Source organism: Nerophis lumbriciformis, linkage group LG17 (assembly GCF_033978685.3).
Source record: "Nerophis lumbriciformis linkage group LG17, RoL_Nlum_v2.1, whole genome shotgun sequence".
Classification (NCBI taxonomy): domain Eukaryota; kingdom Metazoa; phylum Chordata; class Actinopteri; order Syngnathiformes; family Syngnathidae; genus Nerophis; species Nerophis lumbriciformis.
The window spans coordinates 12,889,716-12,904,012 of record NC_084564.2 but is presented as its reverse complement, the minus strand read 5'-3'; the positions used below and the strand labels follow the sequence as shown (position 1 = coordinate 12,904,012).

At 37.1% G+C, this 14,297-nt stretch overlaps 1 protein-coding gene across 4 annotated transcripts in view; it reads left to right on the top strand.

The window, feature by feature from the left end:
* LOC133614516 (neurobeachin-like) overlaps positions 1–14,297 on the top strand; it is a 726,573-nt gene that overhangs the window by 655,207 nt on the left and 57,069 nt on the right. For all 4 annotated transcript variants that reach the window (XM_061972518.1, XM_061972517.1, XM_061972519.1 and 1 more), the window contains one exon: positions 5,360–5,512. In XM_061972518.1, coding sequence (XP_061828502.1) covers positions 5,360–5,512 — 153 coding nt within the window. The remainder of the gene's footprint in view (positions 1–5,359; positions 5,513–14,297) is intronic.

Sequence of the window (14,297 nt, the reverse complement as noted above, 5' to 3'; positions counted from 1 at the left end):
AATATAATAACATCTTTTTATTATTACGGTTCGGGTTCGGTGAATGCGCATATGAAACTGGTGCGGTTCGGTACCTCCAACAAGGTTAAGAACCACTGCTCTAACCACTAGGCCACTGTGTAGGTTCACCCTTGTGCACCGTTCAGAAGTTGAAACAAATACAAAATGCATTTTTTTTTTTATCACTTGATCAATCTTAAATATTGCACAAGCGAAGTCTATCAAGTTATGCTCGGATGAGTCTGGTGTGGAGGAAGCCCATTACAAAAAAACGTTCCTATGTAATGTCCTCTCACTAGTCCAACATTGCCTTACGCACAAAAACACTCCCGTTTTTTTTCCGTGGAGGTGTAGCGATACTTCTGTCCATACGCGTCAGATTGTCTCGGGTGTTTCCTAACGAGGACGCGCCGAAGAGAAGATCAACATTCCTGGTGTGCAGACGCTTCATTGCGTCTTACTCATCCTCACGCATAACTTTGTCTTAAAGGCACAGTACTTTTGACTCTTGACTCCATCACAAAAAAACTAGTCCGTGTTTTTTTTTTTTTTTCAACACCTAAATAAGTGCAAAAACACCTCGTATTTGTTCCCGTCCTGCTGTTTGCTTTGTTTGTGTCGCCTTGGCACCTTACATTCTCACTTCCTCTTCAGTTCTTTCTGAAAGCGCCGACGTGTTATTCTTGTTTTCTTCCGTCACAAATGAACTGCTGGGCGATTACAGACTGAAATTGGATGTGTTCGTAGTGGTAAAATGGTGGTGAATCACTCCACAAACATGGTACTCACCAGAGGTGGGTAGAGTAGCCAGAAATTGTACTCAAGTAAGAGTACTGTTACTTTAGAGATTTATTACTCAAGTAAAAGTAAGGAGTAGTTACCCAAATATTTACTTGAGTAAAAGTAAAAAATATGTTGTGAAAAAACTACTCAAGTACTGAGTAACTGATGAGTAACCTGTTCGTTTAATGATGACGACAACAAATACAGCACAAAAACATAAAAATAGCAATGAGCAAATTCAGAGCCAGGAATATCTCTTAAGCAACTAAAACAATAATATATATTAAATAATAATACATTAACATAAAAAAAATTAAGGCAAATTGAGCCACAATAACTTAACAGCACCGTAGGCTCAGTAGGCAGATATTACAAAGGAAAATAACAAGTTAGCCTTTACGCAAACCATAAACTGATAGGTGTGGGCTGGGAACACACTTCTGATTGGTGTTTGTATACATACGTGCGTGTGTGTGTGTGTGTGTGTGTGTGTGTGTGTGTGTGTGTGTGTGTGTGTGTGTGTGTGTGTGTGTGTGTGTGTGTGTGTGTGTGTGTGTGTGTGTGTGTGTGTGTGTGTGTGTGTGTGTGTCTGTCTATGAGGCTGCAGTGCGTTAATAAATGTCCCCACACGATGTACATTTGACAGTGATTCATAGCAGGGAAGCTAACATCAGCCTACGGTGACAGCCAAAATATCTACTGACGTTACTTACCGCCATGTGCTTCCTCAAATTTGACATTGAGTTCATGTAAGCGGTCACATGACTACCTGGCTCTGTTTGATTGGTGAAACGGAGTCAAACGTCACCAGTGACTGTATTTGATTGGTGAAACGCAGGCATGCGATAGATCCTACTTTGAAGGTCTGTCTGACAAACCAAAACAAACAAAGCGTGCATTAACAGATCGATAAAAATCAGTAGCGAGTAGCGAGCTGAATGTAGATAAATGGAGCGGAGTAGTTTCTTCTCTATAAATATACTCAAGTAAAAGTATGTTGCATTAAAACTACTCTTAGATGCACAATTTATCCCAAAAGTTGCTCAAGGAGATGTAACGGAGTAAATGTAGCGCGTTACTACCCACCTCTGGTAGTCACGCAGTTTCATAACAAATGCTAATAGTATGCTTGGCTTTTTGTGGCCCTTTTTCCGGTTTTTGAAATGATTTATAATTTATAATACATTATTATACATAAAAAAGGTTAAGACATTGTCATGCAGCGACATGAAGACCATTTACTTGTACAACATTAATATTAGAAGCATTTATTCAGGTAGAAATATCACAGATTACATCACCAAATGCTCTGACAATCATGATTGTAACAATCCACATGTTGTGTTATCAATGTGACGATATTGTTTCCTTGTTTTTGTATTTACTTCCTATCAGTGCTCTTATTTTGGTTTCCACTTCCTGCTTGTTCCGCTGAGCACTGTGTTCGTTCACTCACCTGCTGTTGATTGGCACCTGGTCCACACCTGCGGCCAATGAGCATGTCTATTTATGCTTCACTCGAGCACTCCTTATGTTTGGAACGCTTACATGCAAGACTGCTTCATTTCCCTCTCTGTTTTGAGTAATAAAACTCATCCTACCTTCTCGTCGACTCCTGGTTCTTGCATCTCGAGTGAAGCATAAATAGACATATGCTGATTGGCCACAGGTGTGGACCAGGTGCCAATCAACAGCAGGTGAGTGAACGAACACACTGTAAAAACTGTTGCCTAGATCTAACTCAATAAAAATAAGGCAACATTTTCCAACCACTTTTTGTAAGCTTAGTCAACTAATTGGTATTTTGAGTAAGGAGAACTTAATGATATGCATTTCGATTTCTGCAAAAAGATTAAGTTGCGTTTACAGAAAAAGCCAAGAAATTGAGTAAAATCAATGTAAAACTAGACATCAGCATATTAAACACACAAATAAGTCACATTTAAATGAAAAAATAATTTTTGTACTCCATTTTATTAATTTTGACCAATTTACCCTTTCTTTCTTTTGAAAATGGAAACTGCTTAAAATAATTAGTTAGCAAAATAATAAAATAAATCAAGAAGTATCAAATTCCAACCTTTATTAAATCATTACCATATAAAAACAGTGGCAATGAGTTGGACAGTATGAACAGTCAACATCCATATTTAGTGCATACAAGAATGCATGACCTCAGATTATTATGTGCTGCTTAGAAAAACATTCAGAGTACTTTTTTTTTTTTTACTGTGTACATCATATAAACAACTCACAGATCCCACCTTTTGACCAGTTGCAGCTTCACAGTGGGGCAATTTAGTGTGTATAAAACATAAAAAAACTTAATTTACACACCAGAAACGATGACCGGGAGCTTTGTATAAAACCTGAACAGGACAAACCATTAAAAAAAATTCTGAAGAATTCCACTCAATGTACAATGCACAGTGCTCAGCGGAACAAGCAGGAAGTGGGAACCAAAATAAGAGCACTGAATAGGAAGTAAATACAAAAACAAGGAAACAAACATGTTGAAGAGGTTCATTTATTAATGAGTATTAATAAATGGTTGATTGATATAGGCTAGTAAGGTAAAGTTTTGTACCTGACAAGTTTCGGCTATCTTGCTTCTGCAGCCTTCATCAGAGGTGTCACGTGATGTTAGCGTGACGTCATCTGTGACGTGTTATATGGATTGTTCCATCCCACCTGAAGTAGGATATAACACGTCACAGATGACGTCACGCTAACATCACACCGAAACTTGTCAGGTACAAAACTTTACCTTACTAGCCTATATAAATCAACCATTTATTAATAACGAAACAAACAGAAATGAAGTGACCGATCGTCACAATCAATGCATGAAACTGGTATCTAAACATGGTGTAGCTCCTCCTCTGAATGCAAGTGCTCCTACAGCAGGAATACAAATGATGTATTCCTACAAAATACAAAATCTGGCAAGATACCAACACACTGCATGTATTTTTTTTGTCATTAAAAGCATATTTCTATTTATTTTTGTGTTAAGTTGTTTAAAGAAGCATCCATCCATACATCCGTCTATTTTCTACCGTTTGTCCTTCTTGGGGTTGCGGGGGGTGCTGGAGCAAGCAAACTAATTGTCCAGTCAAGGTATTAAAAACTTGAAAATGATCGGTCTAGGGTTCACTTATTAATGATAAAAAATTATATCTATCTGCGATTAATCGTGATTGATTTTGGATTAACTAGGAAAATGCGATTATGGCAATTAGATATTGTACTTGTTTTACGTCCCTAGTTTTTACTTAAATAATCACTTGTGAACAATAAACAAAAAACGACTACATTGACAAATACAATTCACTTCAATCCAATGTGTTCAATGTTCATGTGTTTATTTTCCATATCATTTACAAAGTATGATAAGGTATTTAAAAAAAATAGGTTGATCACGGTGATGAAACAGAAAAATGTTATTGTTTACAAATGAGGGTTAAGAGTTCAGTACTAAAAAAAAAAAAAAAAAAAAAAGAATGTGGCTTAAGTACAGTTTTTTAATTGAGCTGCTGCATTTTTTGGTTGGGTTGTTTATTTATTTTGAGTAACTTCTACATTTCTAAAAGGGGAGGAATGTAATAGAGTGATCTATGTTTGTCTATTGCCATCTCCTGGTGAATGTTGGCTATAGCGCACTGGGGTTACTTTTTGGTTGGCCAACGATTTACGTGGTGTTGCGCACCTGACGTCAAGTATGTGAGTCTGTTCTGAAGTCTACAGTAAATAGACGTACTTCATCACCTCGCCTGGTTATTGCCTCCAATTCAATATATTACAACAACATTGCTGTTTACGGCAGACGAACTGCTTTACGGTAGAATAAAACATGACTGCTGTTGATGTGTGTTGTTACCGCGCTGGGAGGACATTAATGAAACTGCCTAACAATAAACCCACATAAGAAACCAAGAACTCGCCCTCGATCATTCTACAGTTATAACGTGTTTGGGTAGGAACGCTGTTTATATTGTAGGAAAGCGGACATGAATACAGGCTGTTGACACGTCACTCAGGTCCGCATGGAGCTGGAGGGGGCGTGGCTTCCAGGTCCACCTGAATTTCGGGAGATTTTCGGGAGAAAATTTGTCCCGGGAGGTTTTCGGGAGAGGCGCTGAATTTCGGGAGTCTCCCAGAAAATCCGGGAGGGTTGGCAAGTATGGGTAAAATGTTTGGCGACAATATAAACTCAAATAGTACGATCGTTTTGGCAAACATGGCTGTAAACATGTCAAGATGACTGCATTCAAGTGATGCTAAATTGGCAATTATCTCTATGGGCTTTTGAATGGATGCTGCTAAACGGAACTAAAACGGTTATAAAGAACATGTTGACTCACTGCTGAATAAAAGTTTAGCAAAGACAAATTATAATTGTAACCACAATGTCATTCACTGTCAAACACCTGGAGAGCAGGGCTGGTCGGCGGACCAGACCCTACGCAACAGCAAAGAGTATTTATGCCATGAGTATTGTACATTCGTACAGTATATTTGTATGAAATCCTCCAAAATGTTACTCTAAAGCAACTCTGCTCTTCTGGGCCACCAGGAACTGATCCCAGAGTTCTTCTACCTGCCGGAGATGTTGGTCAACGCGAGCGGGTACCATCTGGGGATGCGCGAGGACCGCGTCATGGTGGGCGACGTGGACTTACCGGCCTGGGCCAAGACCCCCGAGGATTTTGTGAGGATCAACAGAATGGTGAGGATCACAACGTTACTGTTTGATTTGATGTACACATGGTATATCTGCCCCTTCGGTGTCACGTTGCAAAAATGCTCATTTTTCTAAGCTACACATTCTATTTAGAGATGTCCGATAATATCGGACTGCCGATATTATCGGCCGATAAATGCTTTAAAATGTAATATCGGAAATGATCGGTATCTGTTTCAAAAAGTAAAATTTATGACTTTTTAAAACGCCTCTGTACGGAGTGGTACACGGACGTAGGGAGAATTACAGAGCGCCAATAAACCTTAAAGGCACTGCCTTTGCGTGCCGGCCCAGTCACATAATATCTACGGCTTTTTACACACACAAGTGAATGCCAAGCATACTTGGTCAACAGCTATACAGGTCACACTGAGGGTGGCCGTATAAACAACTTTAACACTGTTACAAATATGCGCCACACTGTGAACCCACACCAAACAAGAATGCCAAACACATTTTCGCACCGTAACACAACATAAACACAACAGAACAAATACCCAGAACCCCTTTGCAGCACTAACTCTTCCGGGACGCTACAATATACACCCCCCGCTACCTTCTACCCCCCCCCCCCCCCCCCCCACCTCAACCTCCTCATGCTCTCTCAGAGAGAGCTTGTCCCAAATTCCAAGCTGCTGTTTTGAGGCATGTTTAAAGAAAATAATGCACTTTATGACTTCAATAATAAATATGGCAGTGCCATGATGGCATTTTTTTCCATAACTTGAGTTGATTTATTTTGGAAAACCTTGTTACACTGTTTAATGCATCCAGCGGGGCATCACAACAAAATTAGGCATAATAATGTGTTAATTCCACGACTGTATATATCGGAATCGGTAATTAAGAGTTGGACAATATCGGAATATCGGATATCAGCAAAAAAGCCATTATCAGACATCTCTAATTCTATTAAAATAAATACATAGTGACATAAGACCCGGTGGGGATAATTTTTGAAAGCATAGTTTGGGAGAAATACTAGAAAAAATAAAGCTGCAAACAGCGATGGACTTGACCGACTTTGAGGGCTCATAAAATCCAAACCGGAGCAGTAATTAAAACTCTTTCATCAACTTTTAATCAGAAGGGTTCAATCTCTCTCCTGTGCTAATTTGAAGCCGACACGACAAACGCGCTCAGAGGAGATAATGTTTGAAAAAAGGTGACTGTTTTTACACAACTTTTGTTTTGAAGGGGGAATTGCAAACTTCCTGTTGATTTTTGCTGGGGGTTGTCAGTGTATAAAATATAGGTCTAAGTGAGACCTACATAGAGGTTTTTGTTTCATGTCTCTACGACATTCCTACTGGGAGTTACAGGCAGTTTTGTCTGTTTTCTTCCTAGGGGGCGCTAGAGCGCAATTTTGAGTTTTGGGGATTTGGTTTTTTGATTAGATCGCAATTTTTGCCTGTCCTGATGTGTGTGTCCAATTTGGTGAGTTTTGAAGCATGTTAAGAGGGTCAAATTACAGCTCAAAGAGGCGGCACTATAATAATAAAACGCTAGAAATTCAATAGGGTCCTCTGTCCCAAAGGGACTCGGTCCCTAAAAACAGTATGTGTCTATATGATGTGTTCAAAACAGGAAGTAGTACTTGTTAAAAATACAATATACCGTATTTTCCGGACTGTAGAGCACTCCGGTATATAAACCACACCAACTATAAGCCGCACCGGACTATAAGCCGCAGATATATACATTGTGAAATTAGTTATTTACACAGAAAGATTTTGAAAACGTTTATTTACATGTATTAATTGTCTCCAAACGGTGTCTGTAACATGGCAGTAAAACGGTGGATCAAACAAAACAGAACTCGTCGTCATGGACCCACCAGCTGCGGAAGCCAGCATTCCAATCAGCTAAACAGACTCAATAACTCAATAAACTCTGATGAATTTATTGAGGAATTTGTGTAACAGGAATAATACAAAAAGAATGCTATTGTAAGTTAATAGTATTAACACAGTACAAATATGCATAAAAACACTCCTGCAGACATCACACATGGGACAGTTTAGTAAGTATGAATTGTTTTAGTTATATTGTAAAACTTACAAATCTTGCTTGGACTGATGGTCGAGGATTCCATATGAGTAGAAACGCTACGGGCGATTAGAAAACCGAACAGCACTTCTACTCCCGGTTCAAAGCAGGAATTCACATTCACCCAGTTACGGACGTTTAGAAGATGGAACCGCGCTTTTACTTCCGGTTCAAAGCTTGAAACAGCAGGAAACACTTGAAGGCATTCACTTGTCCAAAAGATGGGTGCCATAGCACAATAACACACCACTTGGGTGTCTCTGCATTTGTTTAATAAACTATTTCCTTCATGCGAAGAAAAATTCATAAATCTCCGTTTTATATGCCGCGGGGTCCAAAGCGTAGGAAAATGGTAGTACAGAATTTACTGTACTTGTTTACTATGTTTGATGGAGAATTTGCATTTTTTAAATAAAATAACTGTGATAAGGAATTAGGAGTTGATGAGTAGAATGAAGGTTATTTTTTTATCATGAGCAGAAGAAAAAATAAAATGTTTGTGTCAGTCTTTCACAGAGAACTTAATTGTAGGGGGAAAAAAACATATCCGGAAAGCATTTTTTATTTTTTTGGGGCATTGTGCATCCGTCAGACTCATGCACACGGTATTTGTACAAATTGTAACCGCAGGGCGTCGTAGGCCACGCCCCCTGTCTGCGTTGTACATTCCTCCATCACACGCACGCCTCGGCTCCTATTCTTCTTCATCTGTGGAGAATAACACATTTTTAAAGTATATATTGTTTGACATATATTTTTAAGTCAGAATATGAACATTGTTGACTTCTTTTTACACTTTAAAAGTTGAAAATAGTGTTTTTAATTAAGTATATAAACATAGTTGACTTCTTTTTACACTTTAACATCAATTAACACGTTAAAAATCGTGTTTTTAAGTCAGAATATAAACAAATGTTGACATTTTTTTACACTTTAACAGCAATTAAGTTAAAAATTGTGTTTTTAAGTCAGAATATAAACATTATTGACTTATTTTTACACTTTAACAGCAATTAAGTTAAAAATTGAGTTTTTAAGTCAGAATATGAACATTGTTGACTTCTTTTTACACTTTAAAAGCAATTAACAAGTTGAAAATAGTGTTTTTAATTCAGAATATAAACATTGGTGACTTCTTTTTACACTTTAACAGCAATTAACATGTTAAAAATAGTGTTTTTAAATCAGAATATAAACAAATGTTGACTTTTTTTACATTTTAACAGCAATTAAGTAAAAAATTGTTTTTAAGTCTGAATATAAACATTATTGACTTATTTTTACACTTTAAAAGCAATTAAGTTATAAAATTTGGTTTTTTAAGTCAGAATGTAAACATTGACTTATTTTTACACTTTAACAGCAATTAAATAGTTGAAAATAGTGTTTTTAATTCAGAATATAAACATTGGTGACTTCGTTTTACACTTTAACAGCAATTAAGTTAAGAAAATGGGTTTTTAAGTCAGAATATAAACATTATTGACTTATTTCTACACTTTAACAGCAATTAACTAGTTCAAAATCGTTTTTTTAAGTCAGAATATAAACAAATTTTGACTTTTTTTTTTTTACTTTAACAGCAATTAAGTTAAAAACTGTGTTTTTAAGTCAGAATATAAACATTGACTTATTTTTACATTTTAACAGCAATTAAGTTAAAAATAGCGTTTTTAAGTCAGAATATGAACATGGTTTACTTCTTTTTACACTTTAAAGCAATTAACAAGTTGAAAATAGTGTTTTTAATTCACAATATAAACGTTGGTGACTTCTTTTTGCACTTTAACAGCAATTAAGTTAAAAAAACTGGGTTTTTAAGTCAGAATATAAACATTATTGACTTATTTTTACACTTTAACAGCAATTAACTAGTTAAAAATTGTGTTTTTAAGTCAGAATATAAACAAATTTTGAATTTTTTTTACACTTTAACAGCAATTAAGTTAAAAACTGTGTTTTTAAGTCAGAATATAAACAATGACTTATTTTTACACTTTAACAGCAATTAAGTTAAAAATAGCGTTTTTAAGTCAGAATATGAACATTTTTGACTTCTTTTTACACTTTAAAAGCAATTACCAAGTTGAAAATAGTGTTTTTAATTCAGAATATTAACATTGGTGACTTCTTTTTACACTTTAACAGCAATTAAGTTAAAAAAAAAATGGGTTTTTAAGTCAGAATATAAACATTATTGACTTATTTTTACACTTTAACAGCAATTAACTAGTTAAAAATTGTGTTTTTAAGTCAGAATATAAACAAATTTTGACATTTTTTTTTACACTTTAACAGCAATTAAGTTAAAAACTGTGTTTTTAAGTCATAATATAAACATTATTGACTTATTTTTACACTTTAACAGCAATTAACACGTAAAAAGACACAGCTCGGTTCCTATTCTTCTTCATCTGTGGAGAACAACACATGTTCAAAGTATATATTGTTTGACATCAAACACAAAACATCATTTCCAGGTATTTCCTGGCAAATTGAGAAAGTTTCCTTCAGCCTAAACCTCATGCTAACCTTTTTGGAAGTCAACTGTACATGTTCCATGTCTCCTTTTTTGGACTTTTTTGTTGTTTTGTTTGGAGCAGAATAGCTAGAAGAACACAGCCAGAATACACTTGACCTTTTCAGCCTGAGTGACACAGCTGGGCCCCTTTGGAGGTGACCTTTCCCCGTGCAGCTTGCAGAGAAGATGGGATGCTAGTTAGACGACTGTAAGGTGATGCTAGTTAGACGACGGTAAGGTGATGCCAGTTAGATGATGGTACTGTAAAGAGATGATGCTAGTTAGACGACTGTAAGGTGATGCTAGTTAGATGACGGTACAGAGGTGAAGCTAGTTAGATGATGGTACTGTAAAGAGAGGATGCTAGTTAGACGACTGTAAGGTGATGCTAGTTAGATGATGGTACTGTAAAGAGAGGATGCTAGTTAGACGACTGTAAGGTGATGCTAGTTAGATGATGGTACTGTAAGGAGGGGATGCTAGTTAGACGACTGTAAGGTGATGCTAGTTAGATGACTGTAAGGTGATGCTAGTTAGATGACTGTAAGGTGATGCTAGTTAGACGACTGTAAGGTGATGCTAGTTAGATGATGGTACAGAGGTGAAGCTAGTTAGATGATGGTACTGTAAAGAGAGGATGCTAGTTAGATGATGGTACTGTAAAGAGGTGATGCTAGTTAGATGATGGTACTGTAAAGAGAGGATGCTAGTTAGATGATGGTACTGTAAAGAGGTGATGCTAGTTAGATGATGGTACTGTAAAGAGAGGATGCTAGTTAGACGACTGTAAGGTGATGCTAGTTAGATGACGGTACAGAGGTGAAGCTAGTTAGATGATGGTACTGTAAAGAGAGGATGCTAGTTAGACGACTGTAAGGTGATGCTAGTTAGATGATGGTACTGTAAAGAGAGGATGCTAGTTAGACGACTGTAAGGTAATGCTAGTTAGATGATGGTACTGTAAAGAGAGGATGCTAGTTAGACGACTGTAAGGTGATGCTAGTTAGATGACTGTAAGGTGATGCTAGTTAGATGATGGTACAGAGGTGATACTAGTTAGATGATGGTACTGTAAAGAGAGGATGCTAGTTAGATGATGGTACTGTAAAGAGGTGATTGTAGTTAGATGATGGTACTGTAAAGAGAGGATGCTAGTTAGATGACTGTAAGGTGATGCTAGTTAGATGATGGTACTGTAAAGAGGTGATGCTAGTTAGATGATGGTACTGTAAAGAGAGGATGCTAGTTAGACGACTGTAAGGTGATGCTAGTTAGATGATGGTACTGTAAAGAGGTGATGCTAGTTAGATGATGGTACTGTAAAGAGAGAATGCTAGTTAGACGACTGTAAGGTGATGCTAGTTAGATGACGGTACAGAGGTGAAGCTAGTTAGATGATGGTACTGTAAAGAGAGGATGCTAGTTAGACGACTGTAAGGTGATGCTAGTTAGATGATGGTACTGTAAAGAGAGGATGCTAGTTAGATGATGGTACTGTAAAGAGAGGATGCTAGTTAGACGACTGTAAGGTAATGCTAGTTAGATGATGGTACTGTAAAGAGATGATGCTAGTTAGACGACTGTAAGGTGATGCTAGTTAGATGACGGTACAGAGGTGATGCTAGTTAGATGATGGTACTGTAAAGAGAGGATGCTAGTTAGACGACTGTAAGGTAATGCTAGTTAGATGATGGTACTGTAAAGAGAGGATGCTAGTTAGACGACTGTAAGGTGATGCTAGTTAGACGACTGTAAGGTGATGCTAGTTAGATGATGGTACAGAGGTGATGCTAGTTAGATGATGGTACTGTAAAGAGAGGATGCTAGTTAGATGATGGTACTGTAAAGAGGTGATGGTAGTTAGATGATGGTACTGTAAAGAGAGGATGCTAGTTAGATGATGGTACTGTAAAGAGGTGATGGTAGTTAGATGATGGTACTGTAAAGAGAGGATGCTAGTTAGATGACTGTAAGGTGATGCTAGTTAGATGATGGTACTGTAAAGAGAGGATACTAGTTAGATGATGGTACTGTAAAGAGGTGATGCTAGTTAGACGACTGTAAGGTGATGCTAGTTAGATGACGGTACTGTAAAGAGGGGATGCTAGTTAGATGGTACTGTAAAGAGGTGATGCTAGTTAGATTATGGTACTGTAAAGAGGCAATGCTAGTTAGATGATGGTACTGTAAAGAGGGGATGCTAGTTAGATGATGGTACTTTAAAGAGGTGATGCTAGTTAGATGATGGTACTGTAAATAAATTATGCTAGTTAGATGTTGGTACTGTAAAGAGGTGATGCTAGTTAGATAATGGTACTTTAAAGAGGTGATGCTAGTTAGATGATGGTACTGTAAAGACGGGATACTAGTTAGATGATGGTACTGTAAAGACAGGATGCTAGTTAGATGATGGTACTATAAAGAGGGGATGCTAGTTTGATGATGGTACTTTAAAGAGGTGATGCTAGTTAGATGATGGTACTGTAAAGAGGGGATGCTAGTTAGATGATGGTACTGTAAAGAGGTAATGCTAGTTAGATGATGGTACTGTAAAGAGGGGATGCTAGTTAGATGATGGTACTGTAAAGACGGGATACTAGTTAGATGATGGTACTGTAAAGACGGGATGCTAGTAAGATGATGGTACTGTAAAGAGGGGATGCTAGTTGGATGATAGTACTTTAAAGAGATGATGCTAGTTAGACGACTGTAAGGTAATGCTAGTTAGATGACGGTACAGAAGTGATGCTAGTTAGATGATGGTACTGTAAAGAGGTGATGTTAGTTAGATGATGGTACTGTAAAGAGGTGATGCTAGTTAGATGATGGTACTGTAAAGAGGTGATGCTAGTTAGATGATGGCACTGTAAAGAGGTGATGCTAGTTAGATGATGGTACTGTAAAGACGGGATACTAGTTAGATGATGGTACTGTAAAGAGGGGATGCGAATTAGATGATGGTACTGTAAAGACGGGATACTAGTTAGATGAAGGTACTGTAAAGAGGGGATGCTAGTTAGATGATGGTACTGTAAAGAAGTGATGCTAGTTAGATGACGGTACTGTAAAGAGGTGATGCTAGTTAGATGACGGTGATGTAGTGTGTCTCTGACAACATATGGAGATGCTCTTGTCTGCACAGACAAAATATTCTCCTTCCTTTTGTTCTATTCAGCAGCCTCCTTTATTATTTCATTTATGTCTGCAATCCTCTCCCTTTCACCCCCTCCTCGTTCTCTCTCTCTCTCTCTCCCTCTCTCCCTCTCTCTCTCTCTCCCCAATCTCTCTCTCTCCAATCTCTCTGCCTTCCCATCTTTGCATGTGCCACTTCCAATTGTGGTGACATGCCCTGTGGCAAAGTGGGCCTGTGTATGCTCCAGCGTGCTTCCTTGCTAATGGCTGTTATTCCCCAGCAACATGCACACAGCAGTCATATTGTGCAGCAGCACACTGCTGCTTCTGCAGTCATCAGCCTGCAGTCGTCCTATCTGCTCTCATGGAGGAATATGCCCTCTCAGGTCATTGATTGATGTTGTTTACACTAAATTGGATCTTAGTTTGTATTGAAGCCATTTGGTTGTCTCCTTTTTTCCAAGTGGACATAGAAATGTGATATGAGGGAGCAGATTACAGCACAGGAAACTACACTGGGGAGATATTGCTTCTATTATTCATGTATTTTAGTTTATGTAAGATTTATTTCTACTTACCTGACTCATACGTGCACAACCCAGGGAATTATATTATTATTATAATATGTTTTATATTTGCATTCATTACTACAGTACTACTAAAAAAATGTATATTTAATTCTGCCCTCACAAAGATATGTTCATGTGTTTATTTAACAATATATAATTATATACTTTATGATATAAATCAAATAAAACATAGTATTATTTACATTAAATTATGTAATAATGGTACAGCACAGTTATTGTAGTAGTATACCCTTCATTAAAGAAAAACTATTACTGAGATAATAAATAAAGACATTTTAATAACAATAATTCATTGGTCGTAGTAAATATGAATAATTACTATAAATGTGCTACTAAATTGTATATTCATTTTTTATTTACACTAGTTTTCATTTATTCATTTAACAATATTTTAGAAAATGAACACCTGTAAATAAAAATGCAATAATTAACATTAAATCATGTTTGGTAATAATGGTTAAGCACAATTATTGTAGTA